We start from the raw sequence: 21,447 nt of genomic DNA, 5'->3' as shown, positions 1-21,447 counted from the left end.
GTTTGAGAGTCGGCTCAGCTAAAGCATCAGCTTTGAAATAGTAAAAGGCCTTGGTGTGGTTAACTGGCTAGTTAAGGAATAGCCATCACTGTACTAATTTCCAGCATTAATAAATCTATACAGAATATTCCTAATGATTTTACAACTGCCCCAAGAAGTTTGATGTATGCTATGGTTTTTTGTTTTGTTGTTCTTTTGCTTCATTGGAATGGTGATATTAAAAAGACTAGGCTGGGGATTGGGGATTTAGCTCAGTGGTAGAGTGCTTGCCTGGCAAACGCAAGGCCCTGGGTTCGGTTCTCAGCTCGGGGGTAGAAAAAAAAAAAGAGAGAGACCAAAAGACTAGGCTAAGCCTTTCTGACTGCGGTAACACTTCCACTGGCCACCCAGGATGAACTTAAGTGCTTGTCTCTGTGGCTCTCTTCATTGTGATATTTTCCCGCTCTCAATCCCCCCTCCCCCGCCCTCCCCCTCCCTCTACCCCCCACACCTCAAGCTAGGACCCACCTGCTCGATCTGCTTGTACCACATCATCAGGACGTCCTCCAGCTGATGCACCATCTCTGAACTGCTCGCTGCCGCTGTGACCTCTTCAAAGGTGTGCAGCTTGGAGAAATCGATATTGTCCACCTTCTTCAACATCACTGTCCCCTCGATGCTGATGGTGGCACCTTAGAGAAGGAAACGGTATGTTAGGAAGAGGTCCCTGCGCGCGTTCCGCGGCGAGGAGTGCTTCCGGGCTGTAAGGTTTACAGAAAAGAGAACGATCCAGTGCCTTATAAAGAAATAATTGCACGGGTAGGTATGGAGCGCGGTTGCTAGGGCGCTCGCCTGCCTGGCATGCACAAAACCCTGGGTTTGATCCCCTAGCATAATCCAGGCATAGAGGTTTCACCCTAGCACTTGGGAAGGTGAAGGCACAGAGGGAGTTTGAAGCTGGCCGGGGCTACGTGAGACCCTGTCTCGAAAAGAAAAAGAGAGAGAGCTTGTGAGTTGACTTACGGATCAAACTGTATACTTTCACAGCGTTAAGTGATAAAAGTACATTTTAAGGAGATTGTTGTAAAGCCCGGTTTGAAAATATCTGTGTTCATGTATATGTGTGCCCAAGTTTTGCACCACGTGTGTGCAGTACCCACGGAGGCCACAAGGGGGCGTTGGGTCCTCTGGAACTGGAGTTAGGAGCTGCTGTTGGGGGAGGGGGAGAGGCTGGGAACCAAGCCTGGGTCTTCTACAAGAGCCGCAAAAGCTCTTAACTGCTAAGCCATCTCTTAGTGGCAAACTTTGACTAAGAACAGGCAAACATCCCTCCTGATAGAATGAATGCCTTTTACCTGCAAAGAACCCTGGTGAGAAAGGCCCTCCTGTTCTCCAGGGCTCCTGGTGACTTTTATTACCATCTCCTTTTGAAGACCTTCCTTCTATCAACCCTGCTCTCAGTAACAAACCCTGCAGCTAAAAGGCCTCGTTTTGAGTGGTTTGCCACACTTTTAAGACGTACACTTACCATCCAGAAACAAAAGATATCTGTTGATGGTTTCTGTGAAAATATGTTTCTCGGATTCGCCCTGCTTAGACTGGTTTAAGGCACCCCAGTTGCCCGTGGCAAGGATAGCGGGTAGAAATATGTTTTTCAGCATGTTCTTGATTCCTTTTAAGAGTCCTTTGGACGCATCCAAGACAGTAAACAGCACATCCTGAAAGGGTGGTATTCAACTGTTAGGCGTTAAGTCCATTAAAGAACTGGGGGGAAAAAATCATAAGCTATTTTTCACCTGCAGTCAACAGTTGATATATTTTGTAAACTGTTGGGAAACACGGAATGCTTATGAACAGTAGAAGTCTGGAATCAACACTTTTTTTAATTTATTTCATGTCTGTGAGTACACTGTCGCTGTCTTCAGACACACCAGAAGAGGCATCAGATCTCATTACAGATGGTTGAGCCACCATGTGGTTGCTGGGATTTGAACTCAGGACCTCTGGAAGAGCAGTCAGTGCTCTTAACCACTGAGCCACCTGCAACTAACACTCTCACATCTGGCCCTGCTCTGCCCTGGAGATGCTTTCCTCAGTACTTTAATCTCTGCCAAGGGGAGGAGCTGTGCCTATGACCTATGGGGGGCGTGGGAAAGAGCAACTGAGCCTCTCATACCTGGACATTCTCGGGTACCAGGTGTGCTGTTGGTGGAGAAAACAGCATGATGGGTAATCCTTGTTGACTTGAGAGATTCCCAGGGGATTAGGGAAACATGCCTGGTGGTGATATTTCCATACAGGATTACCTCTTGAAGACTCTGAACTAATCCCTGGACTAATTCCTTTGTAATGGGCATGCATTGTAATGGGGCTGTTATATAAAGAGGTAGGGGGAAGAGGGCCGGCAGACCGGGAGTGGGATGATGACTGGAAGTGGTTCAAAGTAGGAAGGGCTGGGGGCTGGTTGGAGGAAGTGGGCCGTTGAGGACTTGTCTTTGGGCTGTTTCTTGCCCTGGCCCCTTTCCTGTATTGTTTGTTTTCCCTTCTTAATTGCCATGGCTTTGAAAACCCCTGGGACAAGATCTTGCGTCCGCATTTGCATCGTTACGATAGGAATTGATGCTTATCTACAAAGTTTGAAATATAATTACGTCAGAAGAAGGGAGCTAGGGGAGGAAAGGGGAAGGGCCAGAGAGTTCTTTAAAAGATTTAAATTTTCCGGGCATGGTGATGCATGCCTTTAATCCCAGCACCCAGGAGGCAGAGGCAGGGGGATCTCTGAGTTTAAGGCTGGCCTGATCTACGGAGTGAATTCTATGGGCTGCACATAATAAGATTCTGCTTTGAGGTTTTGGTTGTTGCTGCTGCTGCTGTTTTGTCTGGTTTGGTTTTGAACTTGACTCTTATCTGTTCCTACATATGACACTTTAGAAAGGTTATAAGAGGCTTGTAGAGTTAAATTAGCGATTATTCTAACAGAGGCTTCTCATTTTTTTTTTATTCTGTTTTTAAATACATGCACACACATAGGTAGGCCTGCCGTGTCTGAAAGGTGTCGGATGCCCTGAGCCTGGATTGCAGGTGGTTATGGGCCACCCAAGGGAGATGCAGAGAACTGAATTCAGGCACTCCCCGAAGAGCAGAGCGTTCTGAGCCCGCCTTCCAGCCCCATCTCACAGACTTAAGAACTGCCTCTGGAGAGTGCAGTAGAGAGAACCCAGCCCTGCGTCCCAGGCCTCAAAGAATCTATTCATCTCTATACCACAATCATGCATAACTGTGACTCTTTAAAAAACAAACAAACAAACAAACAAACAACCCTAAAGTGTTAGCTGACACAGGTTTACTAGGAACCCAGGTGTTCAAGGCCAGCCTGGGTAACAGCGAGACTCACTCTCTTCAGAAACGAACAAAAGAGAGCTGGAGATATGGCCGGAGTAGGAGAGCCCTTGGCTTGCAGATGCCAAGTAGTCATGGATTTGATCCTCAGAACAGAAAGAAGGGATGGAAGGGAAGGGAGGGGAGGGGAGGGGAGGGGAGGGGAGGGGAGGGTTAAAGGAGAAAGGTGGACGGCAAAGGCAAGGGGAAGAGAACGGAGGAGTCTAAATTATTAAAAATAGCAGACTGACCCATAGATTAACTGAGGAGAGCATCAGTAAAACTGATGACAGGCAGAACATTCGTCCACACATGGAGATGGCCTGGTAAAGCAACAAGAGTTCAGAAAGAACTAGCCTAGGGAGCCAGATGAGCCCAGCGAGGGGGAAGGGCAGATTCCTCATGAACTACCGGCAGAGGTCTCAACCAGCACAAGATATGCAGGTAAGTGACCGCGAGGGCCCAAGGGGAACCACTGGTCACCTCACTTCACAGCGTCTCTCCAGACAGTCTTTCCTCACAAACAGGAAAGAAGCCAAACTACATGTGGATGTGTTACCCGTCCCACCCAAGTAGGAAGTAAGACCCACTCTGAGCTGGGCGGTATTTATCTTTCTGAGGTCCCACAACTACCCCGCATGCGCATTTCCCGCAGAGGGCGAGCCGCTTGCCATCAGAAACCGCGATAGCCAGCGACTAGGCTTGGAGGTAAATTCTGGTCTATGTAACGCTACGGGCTGCTTCTATCCTGCAGTCCGGCCTTTCCTGAGTTAGGTTAGCAATGCCTAGACTTTCAGTCAGTTCCTTCTTCTCCCTGAAAATGTCCAAAAAATGTAAAATACGAAGCAGAGAATAAGTGTAGTAACTGGGACATAAGACGTTGTGAACGAAACTGAATGTGTCCCTAAAGGCCTTTCAGAAGAAAGCGGCTTTTCACAAACTTTAGGGCTGGCGGCTGTTTTCCTCAAGGTGACATGAGAGCCAGAGTCACCCGGGAAAGAGGAAAGCTCAGCTGAGGAACTTCATCCGGCAGATTGGCTTGCGGGCATGTGTGAGAGTCATTTTCTGGATTAATTGATGTGGGAAGGCCCGATCCACTGGGCCACCCCCAGGCAGATGGTCCTGCTTTATATGAGAAAGCGCGCTGAGCAAGCCTTAGGGGAGCAGCAATCGCTCCTCACGTCCCTGTTTCAGGTCCTGTCTCCACTTTGCTCAATGCTATACTGTGATCCAGAGGTGGAAGGGAAGTAAACCCTTTCTTCCCCTGATTGTTTTTGGCCAGCATCTTGTTACAGGAACAGAAAGCAAACCAGAACAGTGACACACACCACCTCGTGTGTGTGTGTGTGTGTGTGTGTGTGTGTGTGTGTGTGTGTGCACCGAGCAGCTTAAGGCCAGCCTGGGCTATATGAGATCCTGCCTCAAAAACATAAACCTTCAAATTTTCTTCTTGGGGGGGGGGGGGGCGGGCAGAGAGATGGCTCAGTGGTTAAGAGCACTGACTGTTCTTCCAGAGGTCCTGAGTTCAATTCCCAGCAACCACAAGGTGGCTCACCACCATCTGTAATGAGATCCGATGCCCTCTTCTGGTGTGTCTGAAGACAGCTACAGTGTACTCACAAAAAATAAATAAATAAATATTTTAAAAAACAAAAACAAAAGAACAAATTTTCTTCGCAAAATGTAAGCTTTCAAAGTCGGTATCTGCAGGAAGACACTAACCGAGCGCTATGACAGGCGACCCCTTGGTTTCTTTTTTTTTTTTCTTTTTTTCGGAGCTGGGGACTGGTTGGTTTCTTTTTTTTTTTTTTTTTTTTTTTTTGGAGCTGGGGACCGAACCCAGGGCCTTGCGCTTCCTAGGCAAGCGCTCTACCACTGAGCTAAATCCCCAACCCCTGGTTGGTTTCTTTAAGTATACAAACACGTCATTTTCTCGGAACTCATTTCAGTCTTGCACGTAGGAAAGGAGGAAAAAGGGGGTGGGGTGTGTGGGAAAGCTCTCTGTGTTTTAAAACATACCTCGTAAATGGTTTTAGAATTGATGGCAACGTCATTCCGACAGCGGACGAAAAATAAGCACAGTTCCTTCAGTTTTTCGGGGGCTGCGTTGTCTATGTACAGTCTCATCATTTTCCCCCCTTTGGGGACGCCGGTAATTGTCCGACCACATTCTGGAAACAAGTGTCAAGAACTGGGCATGAACTCCTGGAGGAGAGCGACTGCTTAATGGCCAGCCAAACTAGCCTTATCGTAAGCCCCAAGCCAATGCAGGAACCTGTGCTAAAGAAGGTGGGTATCATTCCTTAAGATGCCTCCTGAGGTTGTCCCCCACCTCTATAACCCACAGAGATGTGTGCAAATGCACACCAATACACACACATACTACTTTTTTAACAAGTAGTCTAAGACTAAATGGACAGCCCAAGTATCTAGTTCTTTTTTTTTTTTTTTTTTTTTTTTTTTGGTTCTTTTTTTCGGAGCTGGGGACCGAACCCAGGGCCTTGCGCTCCTAGGCAAGCTCTCTACCACTGAGCTAAATCCCCAGCCCCGTATCTAGTTCTTGAAACCTGGCTGTTGTGATAATTATCTTAGGTGTCATATAGGAAAGCCAGATGTTGCAGCTAACAGCGGCAGATGCCACAAAACATTGAGCCAGGGCCACAAGGGGCAACTGCCGGGCTCCAGAGAGGGATCGTGCCGCCTTCTAGCCATCTAAACACACGAAGACAGAAACGATCGACCTGTTCCAGAAAACGGCAATTAAAAGTCTAATGAAAAAGTGTACCTTCCCAATAGAGGCCGATGCCTCACTGCCTCTCCCTAAACAGGACAGCAATGGCTGAAATTATTGAACTCAGAACGGAGGGTTTTTTTTTTATTACATTTATTGTTTACCCACGTAGGTGGCAAGCCATGCATGTGGAGGTCAGAAGACAACCTGCAGGAGCTGGTTCTCCCTCCCTCCCTCCCTCCCTCCCTCCCTCCCTCCCTCCCTCCCTCCCTCCCCCTCCAACCCCTCCCCCAAAAAATGTTTTTTTTCTTTTCTTTTGGAGCTGGGGACCGAACCCAGGGCCTTGCGCTTGCTAGGCAAGCGCTCTACCACTGAGCTAGATCCCCAACCCCAAAAAAGTGTTTTTAAACATAGATTTCTGGTCAAGTTTTCTCTGCGAAAGTGGAAGCCTATGGGGGAAAAAAGAGTCAGCGCCTCAACGTTCATCAGTTCATTTCAAGCCGAGAACCCCCATAAAAACATCCTTACCCAAACCAGGCACATCTCCTTCCTGGTACAAAAACTTCAGTGTCTTAGAGCCGCCTTTCTCAAAAAAACTGGAGAAGGCGTCCAGCTGTCAAATGAGAGAGAGAAAGAGGATCAATAGAATGAAATTAAGCAGCTCTTGTACTACAGCTTCGTGTAGCTCCTCAGTGTCCCTTTCCCAATAAAAGAAGACTCAAAGAACCTTCCTCAATCAAGAGTCTGGTAGCTTGGGTCTATGATCTTAGCGTCTCGAGAAGCCAAGGCAGGAGGATCACAGTCTCAAGGTTGGCCTGGAACGCTGACTGGATGTTTGACCAGCCTGGGCAACTTCGAGAGATCCTCTCTCCAAAGCAAACAGTAAGAGCCAGGTGATGGTGGTGGCGAACATCTTTGATCCCAGCACCCGGGAGGCAGAGGTAGGCAGAGCTCTGAGTCTGAGGCCAGGCTGGTCTACAGAGCAAGTTCTAGGACAGCCAGGGGCTACACAGAGAAACCCTGTTTTGAAAAACAAACAAAAAACCCAAAAGAGGAAGGGGAGGAGTAGGAGGAAGAAGAAAGAAGGAGGAGGGGGATGGAGGGGGAGGAGGAAGAGGGGAGGGGGAGGAGGAAGGGGAGGAGGAGGAGGAAGAGGAGGAGGAAGAAGAGGAGGAGAAGAAGAGGAGGAGGAGGAGAGGAGGAAGAGGAGAAAGTTGATGAAGGTTGGTAGGGCTAAGGCAGGAACATCTGAGAAAAGAAGGTAAATTTCACTTCTTGGTGTCCCTGTGGGCTTTCTGTTGCCGGGATAAATACCATGACCAAAAGCAATTTGGGGAGAAAAGTGTTTTTTGGCAGGTTACAGCCCATCCCCGAGGGCAGAACTGGAGCAGAGACCATGAGGTAATGCCACTCACTGCCTTGCTTCTGCTTGTTTGACTACCCTTCCTGTGCAGGCTGGGCCCTCCTACATTAGTCAGCCATCAAGAAAACACCCTTTCTGTGTTGGGGATTTAGCTCAGTGGTAGAGCGCTTGTCTAGGAAGCGCAAGGCCCTGGGTTCAGTCCCCAGCTCCGAAAAAAAAAGAACCAAAAAAAAAAAAAAAAAAGAAAGAAAGAAAACACCCTTTCTGCAGTCGTGTTCACGGGCCAAATGGATGGATGCTATTCCTCAAGTGAGAATTCTTCCTTCCAGGTGTGTCTAGGTTCGTATGAAGTCGATAAAACCATCCAGCATGGTTGGTTTGCTGGTTGACCAGGTGGTTTGGGAAGGTGTATGTGTGTGTACATGTGTGCGTATGAGGGTGTGCTTGTGTGCTCGCACAGACATGCATGCCTAGGAGACCAAAGGTAAACCTGGTGCGTCATTTCTTTTTGTCTGAGTAAAGCTGACTTGCCTGTTTCCACTCTACTGTGACTGACTTTTTTTTTTTTTTTTTTTTTTTTTTTTTTGGTTCTTTTTTTCCGGAGCTGGGGACCGAACCCAGGGCCTTGCGCTTCCTAGGTAAGCGCTCTACCACTGAGCTAAATCCCCAGCCCCTTGACTGACTTTTTAAGTGAGCTCTACAGAGTAAGCTCTGGTCTTCACACTAGCAGAGCAAGAGTTTTACTCTGCCAACTGAAAAGTCTCTTCAGCTATTGCCAGCCCATGAGGGAGGTAAGACTTCACAGTTGGGCACGGTGGCGCACACCTGTGACCATTCTGAGGAACTTGAAGCAGGGATTGGCTCTGTATGAAGATCATAACCAGTCTGGAATATATTGGAAAACCTGTCAGGCAAGAGTAAAGAAGAAAAGGAAGGGAGAGGGGGAAAGAAAGGAGGGAGAGGGGGCTGGAGAGATGGCTCAGAGGTTGAGAGCAGTGGCTGCTCTTCCAGAGGTCCTGAGTTCAATTCCCAGCCACCACATGGTGGCTCACAACCATCTGTAATGGGATCTGATGCCCTCTTCTGGTGTGTCTGAAGACAGCAACAGTGTACTCATATATAATAAATAAATCTTTTTTTTTTAAGGGGGGGTTGGGGATTTAGCTCAGTGGTAGAGCGCTTGCCTAGCAAGATCAAGACCCTGGGTTCAGTCCTCAGCTCTGGAAAAAAAAAAAAAAAAAAAAGGAGGGAGAAGAGATGGATTGTCTCTACATACTACCCAGGCTGGACCCTAACTGCAGGGCTTACATGATCCTCCTGAGATGAACTAGTGTGCCCTATTTCTGGTCCTCCATCAATGATTTACTCTACCGCTCTGCCTAGTCACTTACTTAGCTCAGCATTAAAGAACGCCACGTAAACACAGGGGGAGGTAAACACTCTATTATGAAAGTTGTGCTACTGTGAAAGTTGAGTGGGAGAACCCAGGACCCTAGGCGCTAATGCCTTTGCTCGACGAATCATTTAAGTGGTGATAATCTCACCAATTCTAACCTGACACATAAACTAATATAAAAAGGAGACAAATTATCGTCATGAGATTTCTTCCACACTTGTGAGCCTGGAATTTGTATCGAAGAGTCCAGTCCGTGTGATATCTTAGAAGGCGGAAAACGAACTAAGCCTCGGAAGCAAAAGGTCTCCATCCTATGAGGGCGACCAAGTCCCACACACTTGTCCCTCAGCCCCACTGGCTCTGTACGGAAGCCTCTCTTGGGGAGATTGCTTCTTTCCACTTACAACTTGGAAGATGGGGTGCAACAAAGCCGACCCCTTGAGGGGAGTAGATTTCAAACTTCGTGTGCATCAGGCGATCACGTAAAGAGGTATGCATGCACGTGTGTCCATGTGTGTGAGTACCGATGCACGTGTGGGTAAGTGATTGGAGGCCAGCAGGACAAATGCTCCTCAGGCACTGTCCAACAGCTGTTTGAGACAAGGGCTCTCATTGGTCTGAAACTCACAGGGTGGGCTGGGCAAACTGATCAATAAGACCCAGGGATTGAACCCTCTCTGCTTCTCTAGCTGGGTTTACAAGAATGTACTAATGACATTAGGGTTGTTTTTTAGTTTGTTTGTATTTTGTTTTTGTTTTTGTTTTTTTTAATATTTATTTATTTTATGTATGTGAGTACACTGTCTCTGTCTTCAGACACACCAGAAGAGGGCATCAGATCTCATTACAGATGGTTGTGGGCCACCATGTGGTTGCTGGGGATTGAATTCAGGACCTCTGGAAGAGCAGTCAGTGCCCTTAACCGCTGAGCCATCTCTCCAGCCCTGTTTTGGTGGGGGTTTTTTGTTTGTTTTTGTTTTTTTTTTGTTTGTTTGTTTTTAACATGGGTTCTGGGATCAACCTTAGGTTTTCTAATTTGCAAGGTAAGTACTTTATTGAATAACCATCTTCTCCAACTAGCTTTGGTCCCTGGGACTCAGACTGTTGGCTCATAGCAATAAGTTTAGAACTTCAGTCCCAGGTTATAACCTGATGACCTCTTCTAACTTCAAACATATGATGCACACAGGTACACGTAGGCAAACCACTCGTACATGTAAAATGAATCATACACCCAAACATACATGGTGGAGAGAGCTAGAGGAAGCCCCCAATATTAATCTCTGGTCTCCACATGCACACACATGTGCACTCATGTGCATCCGTGCATGCAGCTTGGAACCCTTTGCAGGGATTTTTTTTTTCTTTTTCTCGGAGCTGGGGACCGAACCCAGGGCCTTGTGGTTGCTAGGCAAGCGGTCTACCACTGAGCTAAATCCCCAACCCCACTTTGCAGAGATTTAAGATGGGCAGGGAATAGGGCTGAGCACTCAACAAGGCAGAAGCCAGAGAGCAAGGGCACCCATATGTTCAGTCACACAGATGCCAGCTTCCTAGGCCACAGGACAAGGTAAGTCACAAGGAAAAAACAGATCTGGTATAAAAGGAGCCATCATACCAGGAACAAAACAGAAACACCTTTACTGACCCCTTTAATAAGCTGCCTTTTGTCCTGAATAAGTTTCACCCTCAGACAGTATTTCCTAAATACCTATAGACTCATTTTCCCATCTACACCACCCAAACTGTAGTGGTTTAAATGGAAAATGTCCACCATAACACCAGGTTCCCAGATGTTAAGGTTGTGGAAACCCCCAGTAGGGGGAGGAAATCAGCACGAAGTAGGCCTTGAGGAGGGGCATTTTATAGCCTGACCCCACTTTTTTCTCTATTCTCGACTTCCAGACAGACTGCAGATGCAATGGGACCTGCCTGCCATCTCAGGCTCCTGCCACCATGCCTTGCCTGCAATGAACGGACTCTTAAAATGGTGAGCACAGAGGAATCCTCCCTCCCTTAAGTCACTGCTTGACAGGTATCCAATCCCAGCCGCAGGGAAGATCACTGATACACTAAGATGTAGTGGGTTGGTCTGATGCTGCTTGTATTCTAATACTGGCTTCTCAAGATGTGGATTCCCCCTCCCCCATCCCCCCCCCCCACAGGAGCAGATCCTCATGCACACCAAGTGATGCTATGTGAACCTTGCTCTCCAATTCAACTGGTCAATAAAACAGTACAGTCTGTGGTTGGGCAGTGGAGGGAGAAAGGAGGGACTTGAGGAGCCAGTGAAGGTGGTTGCAGGTAGAGGAAGGAGGAGGAGGAAGAGGAAGAGGAAGAAGAAAAGAAGAAGGAGGAGGAGGAAGAGGAGGAAGAAGAAGAACAAGAAGAACAAGAAAGAAGAAGAAGAGGAGGAGGAGAAGAGGAGAAGGAGGAGGAGGAAGAACAAGAACAAGAAGAAGGAGAACAAGAAGAAGAGGAGGAGGAGGAAGAAGAAGGAGAAGGAGACGGAGAAGGAGCAGGAGGAGGAGAAAGAAGATGAAGAAGAAAAGAAGAACAAGAACAAGAAGGAGGAGGAGAAGAGGAGGAGGAGGAAGGAGGAGGAGGAAGAACAAAGAAGAACAAGAAGAAGAGGAGGAAGAGGAGGAAGAGGAGGAGGAGGAGGAGGAAAGGGAGGCTACCAAGAGAGGAGATGGATCATCACCATGTGGCCAGAAGAAACAGCAAGTAACAAGGGACTTTATAGCCAGGGAATACATTGTTTATAGTTCCAAACTTGCCCAGTATAGGCTTATGGCTTGTAAACAAAATACCTGGATTGTGTATCTTTGATACAGGCTAGCTAGGATTAGGATTATTAGGATTAATAAATTCCTTCCACACCAAGTTTAGCATCTTATTCACCAGGCCCTCAACTTCATGCCTGAAGAGACTCTAGCCAGTCTGGGCCTGGCAAACGGGGCTCTGGCAGGCCTTGCCCTTCTCCTCCATTCCCTCTGCCCTGCTAAACCATTAAATAACATTCCTAAAGCCAGCCACCAAGGTCTGGTGCCTTATTTGGCCACATCCTCCTCCTGAGGCTGACCACCAAGGTCCAGCTCTCAAAGTACTGAAATCCAGCGGTCAAAAGCCCCCTCTGTCTCGCCTGATTAGCATGTCCAATGGAAATTAAACATCCTCCCCCCCCCCCTTTTACCTTAATAAGCTGCCATTTTCCTATGGCCCACATGGGTCTCTTCTCTATCTAGAGGCAGTCTCTTGTCCATCCATCCCCCTCCCCCTCCTCCTCTATCTCTTGTCTTTGTCCCTCTGGGGTAAACAAATCTCCTTTGAGCTGAGAACTTGCTGAGGGTGTCTTGAGCCAATAGTGGTCCCTTCAATGCCAACTTTTCTCATTTCTCTGTCCCGTTGAGTAAATACGTACTAACTCAATCTCTCCACCTTAGCTTAGTTTCCCTCGAGGTTATACTGTCTCCCCTCTACCATGGCTTAGCACAGCTCTCATGGATGTGCCTGCTCTGCTTTGACGCTTCCTTTGATGTCTACGTTTCCTGTGCCCCAAGCAGCGTCTGACTACATTCATGGGGGTCTTAGAGGCGGCACCTAGCCATATAGGGCCAAATAGCGAGACAACACTTCAGAAATGGCAAACAGGAGGTGGCAGGCTGTGATGGTTGGTATATGCTCGCCCCAGGGAGTGGCGCTATTAGGGGGTGTGGCTTTGTCGGGGTGGGCGTGGCCTTACTGGAGTAGGTGTGTCACTGTGGGCGTGGGCTTTAAGGCTAGCAGCCTTCAGATGAAGATGCCTGCCCCACGCCTATCTAGATGCTGCCATGCTCCTGCCTTGATGATACCGGACTGAACCTCTGAACCCTTAAGCCAGCCCCAACTAAATGTTGCGCTTGTAAAGAGTTGCCTAGGTCATGGTGTCTGTTCACAGCAATAAAACACTAAGACACAGGCTTTGAATGAGAAATGGCCGGAGCCTCACAACTTTGAACATTTGGTCCCCCAGCTGATGATACTATTGGGGGAGGTTATGGAACCTTTAAGGGGGTACAGCCTTGCTGAAGGAAGTGAATGGACCTTATAACCTGGCCATACTTCCTGTTCTGTTTGCATTCAGTAGGTGGATAAAAATGAGACCAGACACTTCCAGAAAAGCAGTTAATACAAAAGTATCTGCGCCGGAGCCCAGGTAGGCTGTGCTGGAGTCTGTAAGATGATGTCATGGCTGGGCTCTGAAAGGGGGCAGGAATTAAAAGGGAGGTGGTGGTCTATTGAAATTGAGAAGTCTTTAGGGTTCACCTACTGGAAGCTTGTCTTTTGATGAGGCATTTGTGAGCACTCCTCCTCTTAGGAAGCCAGCTCCGATTATTTCAACAGTGGAAGCAGTTTGGTTCAATTTGTTCAATCTGTTTGGTTTTTAGAGGTAGAGGTCTCTGTCAGACCCAGGCTGGCCTTGAACTTGGGATCTCCCTACCTCACAAATGCTGGAATTACAGGCATGTGCTACCATACCAACCATCAGTTTTGGATTTAAGAAAATTCGTCCCCCCCCCCAAAAAAAAAAGAGGTCTGCACTGGCAAACGCCTGCTCCCATGCTAGCACAACAGACTCTCTTTCCAAACAGGGAACACCAGCTCGAAAATCCAGCTGGCACTCCCTTAAAGTAGTCTCTCCAACCCTGCAGTCCCGTCCCACACAGCCACAACCGTCTAATGCTAGGCTTCCAGTATGGAGGTCGCCAGCACGGCCTAGCAATGTTCAGGGGGTAAACAAGGTTGCTCGCCTGTCTGCTTTCCTCAGTACAGAAATAATGGCTGGGATGCGAGACGTACAGAGCAAACCCTTTTGTGAACCTGGCCTTCCTTTCATCTGATGGTCATAGCCCCCACTGGCCTCCATGTGCGGCGTAGGAAGGCATGTTGGCAGAGTTATCACTGGAGCCCAGATAGGCATTAGGAAGGGAGGGCATCATAACACAGCTTGAGAATGACAGGAGAGAACTCTCTTATTGGTAAGGTAACGTTGCTGGAAGCCGAGAGACCGCCCGCAAAATCTGTGAGGCTGGGGCACGATACAAAGAAAGGGCCATAAGAACTTCAAAATGACTGGAGGGTGGCGGCTCAGGTATAATAAGGCAGGTAAGTGTCTAGCATGGGTATTAAGGCTTAGGGTAGATTCACTCCTACCACGGGTGGAGGGGGAGAAGGAAGAGGAAGCAGAAGAGGAGGGAGCAGGAGGAACTAAAAATCAAGAGAAGAGGGAAAGAAGAAAAGAGGCAGAGAAAAGAAGAGAAAAAAAGAGAGAGAAAGAAGAGTAGTGGGAAGAAGAATTCTCACAATATGACTGCATTAGATCATTAAACAAACCCAGAGGGGTTGGGGATTTAGCTCAGTGGTAGAGCGCTTGCCTAGGAAGCGCAAGGCCCTGGGTTCGGTCCCCAGCTCCGAAAAAAAAAAAAAGTGTTTAAAAAAAAAACAAAAAACAAACCCAGAAGCCTGTGTGACTGCAAAGCTCACCTCTGTAAAGCCAGCCTTGACCACAAGGTATATTCTATTGGGGGGACCTTTGGTGACCTAGTAAACCATAGCTTGTCTCCACGCAATTGTGCACTGTGGTGCCTCTTTAATACGCACATCTCCAGGGTGGAGGGTGGTAGAGAAAGGCACCATCGGTCCACGTGCGCACCCATAGAAGCACACACCCCAAAATAAAGGGGGAGACGAAGCAAAGGATACAACTTCGGCTTACCGATGGGCAATCCAAAATTAGTTCTTCCACAGATACTAAATCCAGTCCAAGCTTTTCTCCTAGAATTTCAAATATGTATTTATATGAGGGGTCAATTTTCATTCTCCGGCCTTCCCTTGCTTCTCTAAATCGTGCCTAAAAGAAGTGGAAACACGTTTTTAAAAAAATGGAAGTATGGAGAAATGTATTTTCAAACAATGGAAAGTCTTAGGATTTCCCCCACGGCACGCCCAATCAGCTGCAAACCTGTTTCTCTTTGAGGGTCTCCTGGAGGTTTGGAATGCCGGTCATACTTCGGCGGAACTTGGAGGACCGCCGGGAAGACTGAGAAAGCCCATCGGACAACACTGATTGTACAGGCCTAGGGGCGAGCCTCGCCCGGACCCTGCCCTGGCCAGACTCGTCATCCTCCGGCGGCATTGTTATCTCCTCATCTGAGGGAATCAGACTCCTATAGTCCGTCATGTTAAGAGCAGGATCCTCCTGCACAGACAGGGACGCGGGGTCTATGCCCTCAGCCTGCAGAGCTTCTCCTTCAGCACTGGGTTCGACGCCATCTCCTGTGGGGGGCGGGGCACCATCCTCAGGGGGCGGGGCCTGCTCCGCGGGAGGGGCAGTGTCTTCTGAAGGGGGAGGGGGCGGAGCTTCCTCTTCACTCAGAGGAGGTGGGGCTGTGTTGTCTTCCTCAGACTCCATTTCTCAACGTAGTTTCCCCCTGCAGAAGATCTTCAACGTCGAAATCTAGAATTAGAAAGTATTTTCCTTAAGAAGTGTGCAAATAACTTGACCATCGGGTGTTTTTATTTCTCCCAGTGATGCCTAATCGTGGTCGTCAACTTGACCCACTATGGGTGGGTAGGTGGGAATCTCAACTGAAGAGTTACCTACAGAAGATTGGGCTGTGGGCATGTCTGTAGAACATTCTCCTGATTGTTAATTGATAGTAGGGGGCCCACTAAGTGTTACCACCCCTAGGTTGCTGGGCCAGGGCTGTATAAGAAGGGCTAGGAACAGGCAAGAGGGCGGCCGGTAAGCAGCTTTCATTCATGGTCTCTGCCAGCGCTGCTGTTTGAGATGCTACCCTGACTTCCCTCAGTGGTGAACTGTGATCTGAAAAAATGAAATAAGCCCTTTCTTCCTCCAGTCGCTTTTGATCATGGTGTTCATCAAAGCAGCAGAGAATACATTAGGACATTCCCCTTAAAGCTAGACAGTTAACAACCGCAATAACGACAAAATTATGTATTTCTTTGCCACAATTATCTAAACAAGCTAAAATTACAGACCTAAAGAGTTTTTGGTCTGTTTTTTTTTTTTTTAAGATTTATTTATTATTTATAAGTACACTGTTGCTGTTTTCAGACACACCAGAAGAGGGCATCGGATCTCATTACAGATGGTTGTGAGCCACCATGTGGTTGCTGGGATTTGAACTCGGGACCTCTGGAAAAGCCGTCAGTTCTCTTAACTGCTGAGCCATCTCTCCAGCCTTGAGTTTTGTTTTTTTTTTAAGGTGAGAACAGACACATACATTTGTTTTGTTTTGTTTTTCCCAAGGTTAAGAGCTCACTCGATTTTGCTATGGTGCTAGAGAACTATGCTGTCTCCAGGGATTGGGTCATTAAAGTGTTGTTATGGGTCCTGCTGCCTTGTATAGTGGTTTTAAAAATAAATAAATCGTAAGGCAGTGATGGTGGCCTGTGATTCTGTCCGCCAAGATGCAGAAGCCGGTGGATTAGGAGGTCAAGGTAACGCTCAGCTCCATAATGACTAGGAGACCCAGCTGCAGGATATTCGATCACACTTGAACCCCAAGATTGTGTTGTTTACTGAAAATGCCTGTTTCTAGGCGTGGTGTGGTTCAGCCCTCCTAGCACACACTTTTAATCCCTCTGGCTGGAATACAGACGTGCCCCTAGTACACACCTTTAATCCCAGACAATGAAGGTAAACTTAGTTCGTGGACGGAGGCAGCCCTGTTTGAAAGTGATGTCAATTGGTTGAGTGGCAGACAAAGTGAGGAATCAGAGAAAGATTTGACAGAATAGGAGATGCCCAACTCTCTCAAGGAGAGAGAGGAAAGAGAAGCTAGAGGAAGAAGGAAACTGTTTTCCTGGGACACTCGTAGAGAGACAGGTTGCAGAGAAAGAACAGGCTGGGTACAGGTCAAGACAGAATGAACCCCAGAATGAGGAACCAGAGGACTAGAACACATTGCCAAGTGACAAGGAGAGAAAAATGGGAGGGGCTAAGAGAAGCCATATTGAATCACTTAGCAGCATGGAGAGGAGTTTGAGCCAGACCAGCTGAGTTGACTAGTCAGCACGAATTCATTCAGAAAGAGCTAAAGGGGGCTGGTGAGATGACTCAGCGGTTAAGAGCACTGACTGCTCTTCCAGAGGTCCTGAGTTCAATTCCCAGCAACCACATGGTGGCTCACAACCATTTGTAACAGGATTGGATGCCCTCTTCTGGTGTGTCTGAATAAAGTGATAAATAAATCTCTAAAAAAAAAAAGAAAGAAAGAAAGAAAGAAAGAGCTAAAGGGGTGGAGAGATGGCTCAGTGGTTAAGAGCACTGACAGCTCTCCCAAAGGCTCAATGCATAGCAACCACATGGTGGTTCGCAACCATCTATAATGGGCATCCGATGCCCTCTCCTGGTGTGTCTGAAGACAGCGACAGTGTACTCATATAAAAGAAATAAATCTTTTTTTAAGTGCTAGGAAGAGTGAGCTTATTCAGCAGTAAGTCTCAGAGGCTGAAAACGTTCTAGGCCTAGATAAGATTGTACGGAGGTTAGAAGCTTCCAGGACTAGGTCCAGGTGAGCAGACGGAGGCAGTAAGTCCACAATTACATCAGGTGAATAAAAGTAACTTTTGCAAGACCCCATCTCAAATATAAATAAGTAGGGACTGGGGTATGGCTAAGTTGTTAAAGCACTTTCTGGAGAAAAAAGAAAAAAAAAAAAAAAACCCAGGACTATAGTTTGGATTTCCAGAAAGGTTCTGTCACGGGACTAGCTCATGGGCTTGGTGGTTATCTACACATTCAGCTCTCGCAGAGGACCCGATTTCCTTTTCTGTCATCCACGGTGAATGGTTTACAACGGCCTGTAATCCAGGAGAGTAAATGCTCCCTTCTGGCCTCCTTGAGCACCCATGTTCACATGCACATGCGCACAGATACATAATTAAACTGAAACCAATCAGAGATGGCTCAGTGTCTTAAGAGTGCTAGTTGCCGGGGTTGGGGATTTAGCTCAGCGGTAGAGCGCTTGCCTAGGAAGCGCAAGGCCCTGGGTTCGATCCCCAGCTCCGAAAAAAAGAACCAAAAAAAAAAAAAAAAAGAGTGCTGGTTGCCCAATTCTCAGCACCCAAATGATGGCACACACTGACTCTAGACCCAATCATAGTGAGTCCAACACCGTTTCCTAACCTAACCACCATGGGCATATGCACATGGTACACAGACAACCACGCAGCCAAAACATTTCATACAGGGCTGGAGAGATGGCTCAGCGGTTAAGAGCACCCGACTGCTCTTCCAGAGGTCATGAGTTCAATTCCCAGCAACCACATGGTGGCTCACAACCATCTGTAAAGAGATCCGATGCCCTCTTCTGGTGTATCTGAAGACAGCTACAGTGTACTCATATATAATAAATAATAAATAAAAAAAAACATTTTATACACAAATATAAATTTTTTTTTCTTTTCTTTTTTTCCGGAGCTGGGGACCGAACCCAGGGCCTTGAGCTTCCTAGGTAAGTGCTCTACCACTGAGCTAAATCCCCAACCCCACAAACATAAAGTCTTAAAAATGAACCAAACAAAAGTGACTATAACTGTTTAGACATTTAGTCGAGTGTGATGGCATGCATCTGTAATCTTAACATTAAAGAGGTTAAGGCAACAAGATCATAAGTTCAAAGCCAGCCTGGGTTTCACAGGGAGGCTCGGTTTCAGAAGTCCCCAAAGAAAAACAAAAATCACAAGCAAGAACCCTCAGGCCTTGGTGGCACATGCCTTTAATCTCAGCCCTTTTGAGGCAAGCAGATGGATCTCTGTGAGTTTCAGGTAGCCTGGTTTACAGTTGTGAGTTCTAGGACACCCAGGGCTGTGTGGAGAGACTCTGTTTCAAAAACAAAATGAACAAACAAACGAAAAAGAACTCTTGTGCTGGGAACGTCAGTCAGTGATGGAGTTGCTTGCCTAACATGCATGAGGTCCCTGGTAAATCCCCAATTCCACAAAAGCAGAACAGGGGAAGAGAAAAAAAATTTTTTTTTCTTTTTTTCTTTTCTTTTTTTTTTTTTTTTTTTTTTGGAGCTGGGGACCGAACCCAGGGCCTTGCGCTCGCTAGGCAAGCGCTCTACCGCTGAGCCAAATCCCCAACCCCGAGAAAAATTATTTTTATACAGGCCAGGCACATGGACACCCACTCATGATCAGAACTCACAAGACTGAGGCACAATGACTGCTACAATTTTGAGGCCAGTTTGCTCCACACAGTGCAATCCAGGGCTATATAGCAAGATTTCTGTCAGAGAGAGAAATGGAGAGGGAGAGAGAGAGGGAGAGAGAGAGAGAGAGAGAGAGAGAGAGAGAGAGAGGCCGGGAGAAGAGAACTATTATTCTCAAATTATTTGCAATTTCTTCAAAAGATTTATTTATTATACATACATACATAAAATGGCAGAGTTATATGGGAATGAGAAGCTGAGGGAAGGCAAACCCTTGAGGGGAAGACGTTTAGGATAGGGTGTGGGGTGAGAAGAGCTGGTATACCAACATGGACTCTGTAATGGGTCTCTGTGATGCACAGAGAGGGAAGTCTGCTAACTGCCACACTCTTAGCCTAGTTGGTATGTTAATAGGCACCGCAGTCAGCCATTTGTCCCCAGTTTCTCTTAGACCTGACAGCTGCATCTCATGTAAGGAGTCCCTTTAAAGGAAAGCGGCCAACTGGCAAGACACACGGTTAAATTCAGCCAAGGTGGGTTAATGTCCACAGAAAGTGGATCGGGGGGCTGGAGAGATGGCTCGGCAGTTAAAAGCACCGGCTGCTCCTCCAGAGGACCTGGATTGATTCCCAGCACCCACAGGGTGGCTCACAATCATCTATGACTCCAGTTTGAGGGGATCAGATGCCCTCTTCCCGCCTCTGTGGGAACGGGGCATGCAAATAGTGCACAGAAATACGTGTAGACAAAGCACCCATCGTCATAAAATAAGTTAACAGATGGAGGGAAGGAAGGAAGGAGAGAAGGAAGGAAGGGTGGATTAACAAAGGGCTTAGAGAGGCTTGCAAGCAAAGGAACTTCTGGGGGAAAAGATTTTCCAATGAAGAGAAGCTGTCTCTGTAGGACCTGGAGGACTGGGGTGAGGGTGGTTTGACAGAGGGCTGTGCTCTATGCAGAAGTACAGAAGGTGGCTCCTGTTAGGGGACAGAGGCAGGGAAGCCAGAAAAGCCACAGCTAGGTCAGCAATTTAAGTGATGAGACGTTAATAATGGTGTGGGAGAATAGGAACAGAAAACAGCCTGGAAGGGTGTGTGTGTGTGTGTGTGTGTGTGTGTGTGTGTGTGTGTGTGTGTGTGTGTGTGTCTGTGTGTGTGTCTGTGTGTGTGTCTGTGTGTGTGCGTGGGCATGTATGTGCTCCTACAAGCAGGTCCAAATATGTGCGCACGCCCGTGAAGGCCAGAGTTGCTTGCTGAACGGACTCCACACGCCTCTGCCCTAAACGTAGGTGCTGGGAACAGAACTCTGGTCCTCAGCAAAACCAGCAAGTACTCTTAACTGCCGAGCCACCTTCTCAGCCAGGATTTCTGTTTTGTTCTGTTTTGTCCTCGGAATCCCTCCCTCTCTCTGTCCATTCCTCCCTTCCCCCTCCCCCTCCCTCCCGAGGTCCGCCCAGTCCCTCCTGACATCCTCCCCTTCCCTCTTTTCTCCCTCCCTCCTGTCTTCTTTTCTTTCTCCTTCCCCATCCCTCCTTGTTTCTTTCATCTCGCCCCCTCTCCAGCCCCCATCATACATACTAATCATTTACTGCCTGGTGCCTCATCCCTAACTTCTAACTTTCACTTTTAAAAAGGAGCTAGCGGGAATGGGGAGTCAGATACTCAGACTTGGATTGGCAGGTAGCTTCTGCACTCGACGGGAAACCCCCCCACCCCACCCCCGCACTTGCTGAGTGTTAGCTGCTACACCCGCCACTCCAAGCTTTGCGCCCACCACTCACTGGCCTTCCTGCAAATTGGTGGGAAGCTGTCTCAAACCTTAGGCCACCATAGCGGGTCCCAACAGTAGCTGCTTTGGTAGAGCTGCCCGCAGCCTCTGCTGCCTCCCAGGGCTCAGCCGTTGAGAGTACAAAGGAAGTTGGGTGAAGGCGCCTCGCGCTGGCTCCCGCAAGATGCTGCTTCCCCGCGGGTGCCTCGCTATGCGGTGCTGCAGGGCAAGGGCTTGCCCATCGGATGACTCACCTCTGCGGTCAGTGAACTGAAACTTTGCTTAGGGGACTCTGGGCTCAGAGGACCGTGTACCTGGAGATGGTAACTGGGTGGGCGGGGGCCCTGTGAGGATTCAATCATGTTCCAGTATCTTGAGAACATTCTAGAAATCTTTGAGGGGGGGACGTCATAGAGCTGTGCAAATTGCTAACAATGTTTTCTACTGACTTTACCGTTCTGGAGATTGCTTAGTGTTACGTTTGTGTAACTTAATTACTTAGATGTGTTAGTCTGCTGTGAGTGATTGGGGACAGGCTAGAGAACATGAAGAAAAAGGGATATGATAATTAGTGTTATGGAGTTTGAGACCCCTGGGATAAAGACCTCAGACT

General features: G+C 47.8%; 1 protein-coding gene across 6 annotated transcripts in view; it reads right to left on the bottom strand.

Annotated features, from left to right (window-relative positions):
* Dnah8 (dynein, axonemal, heavy chain 8) overlaps positions 1-21,198 on the bottom strand; it is a 254,479-nt gene extending 233,281 nt beyond the window's left edge. Inside the window, exons 1-8 of one of the 6 annotated variants that reach the window (XM_039099329.2) lie at positions 20,848-21,053; positions 19,067-19,147; positions 14,852-15,346; positions 14,606-14,740; positions 6,617-6,701; positions 5,377-5,528; positions 1,508-1,697; positions 508-671 (exon numbers count right to left, since the gene is read on the bottom strand). In XM_039099329.2, coding sequence (XP_038955257.1) covers positions 508-671; positions 1,508-1,697; positions 5,377-5,528; positions 6,617-6,701; positions 14,606-14,740; positions 14,852-15,301 — 1,176 coding nt within the window. In that variant the 5' untranslated portion in view covers positions 15,302-15,346; positions 19,067-19,147; positions 20,848-21,053. Of the gene's footprint in view, positions 1-507; positions 672-1,507; positions 1,698-5,376; positions 5,529-6,616; positions 6,702-14,605; positions 14,741-14,851; positions 15,347-19,066; positions 19,148-20,847 lie in introns of all 6 variants that reach the window. The other 5 variants (XM_039099330.2, XM_039099327.2, XM_039099333.2 and 2 more) reach the window with 5 other exon arrangements.
* Positions 21,199-21,447: the final 249 nt, after the last annotated feature.

Source organism: Rattus norvegicus, chromosome 20 (assembly GCF_036323735.1).
Source record: "Rattus norvegicus strain BN/NHsdMcwi chromosome 20, GRCr8, whole genome shotgun sequence".
In the NCBI taxonomy this organism is placed as follows: domain Eukaryota; kingdom Metazoa; phylum Chordata; class Mammalia; order Rodentia; family Muridae; genus Rattus; species Rattus norvegicus.
Note: the sequence above shows the minus strand (reverse complement) of the source record. Positions and strands in the feature narration are given on the sequence as shown.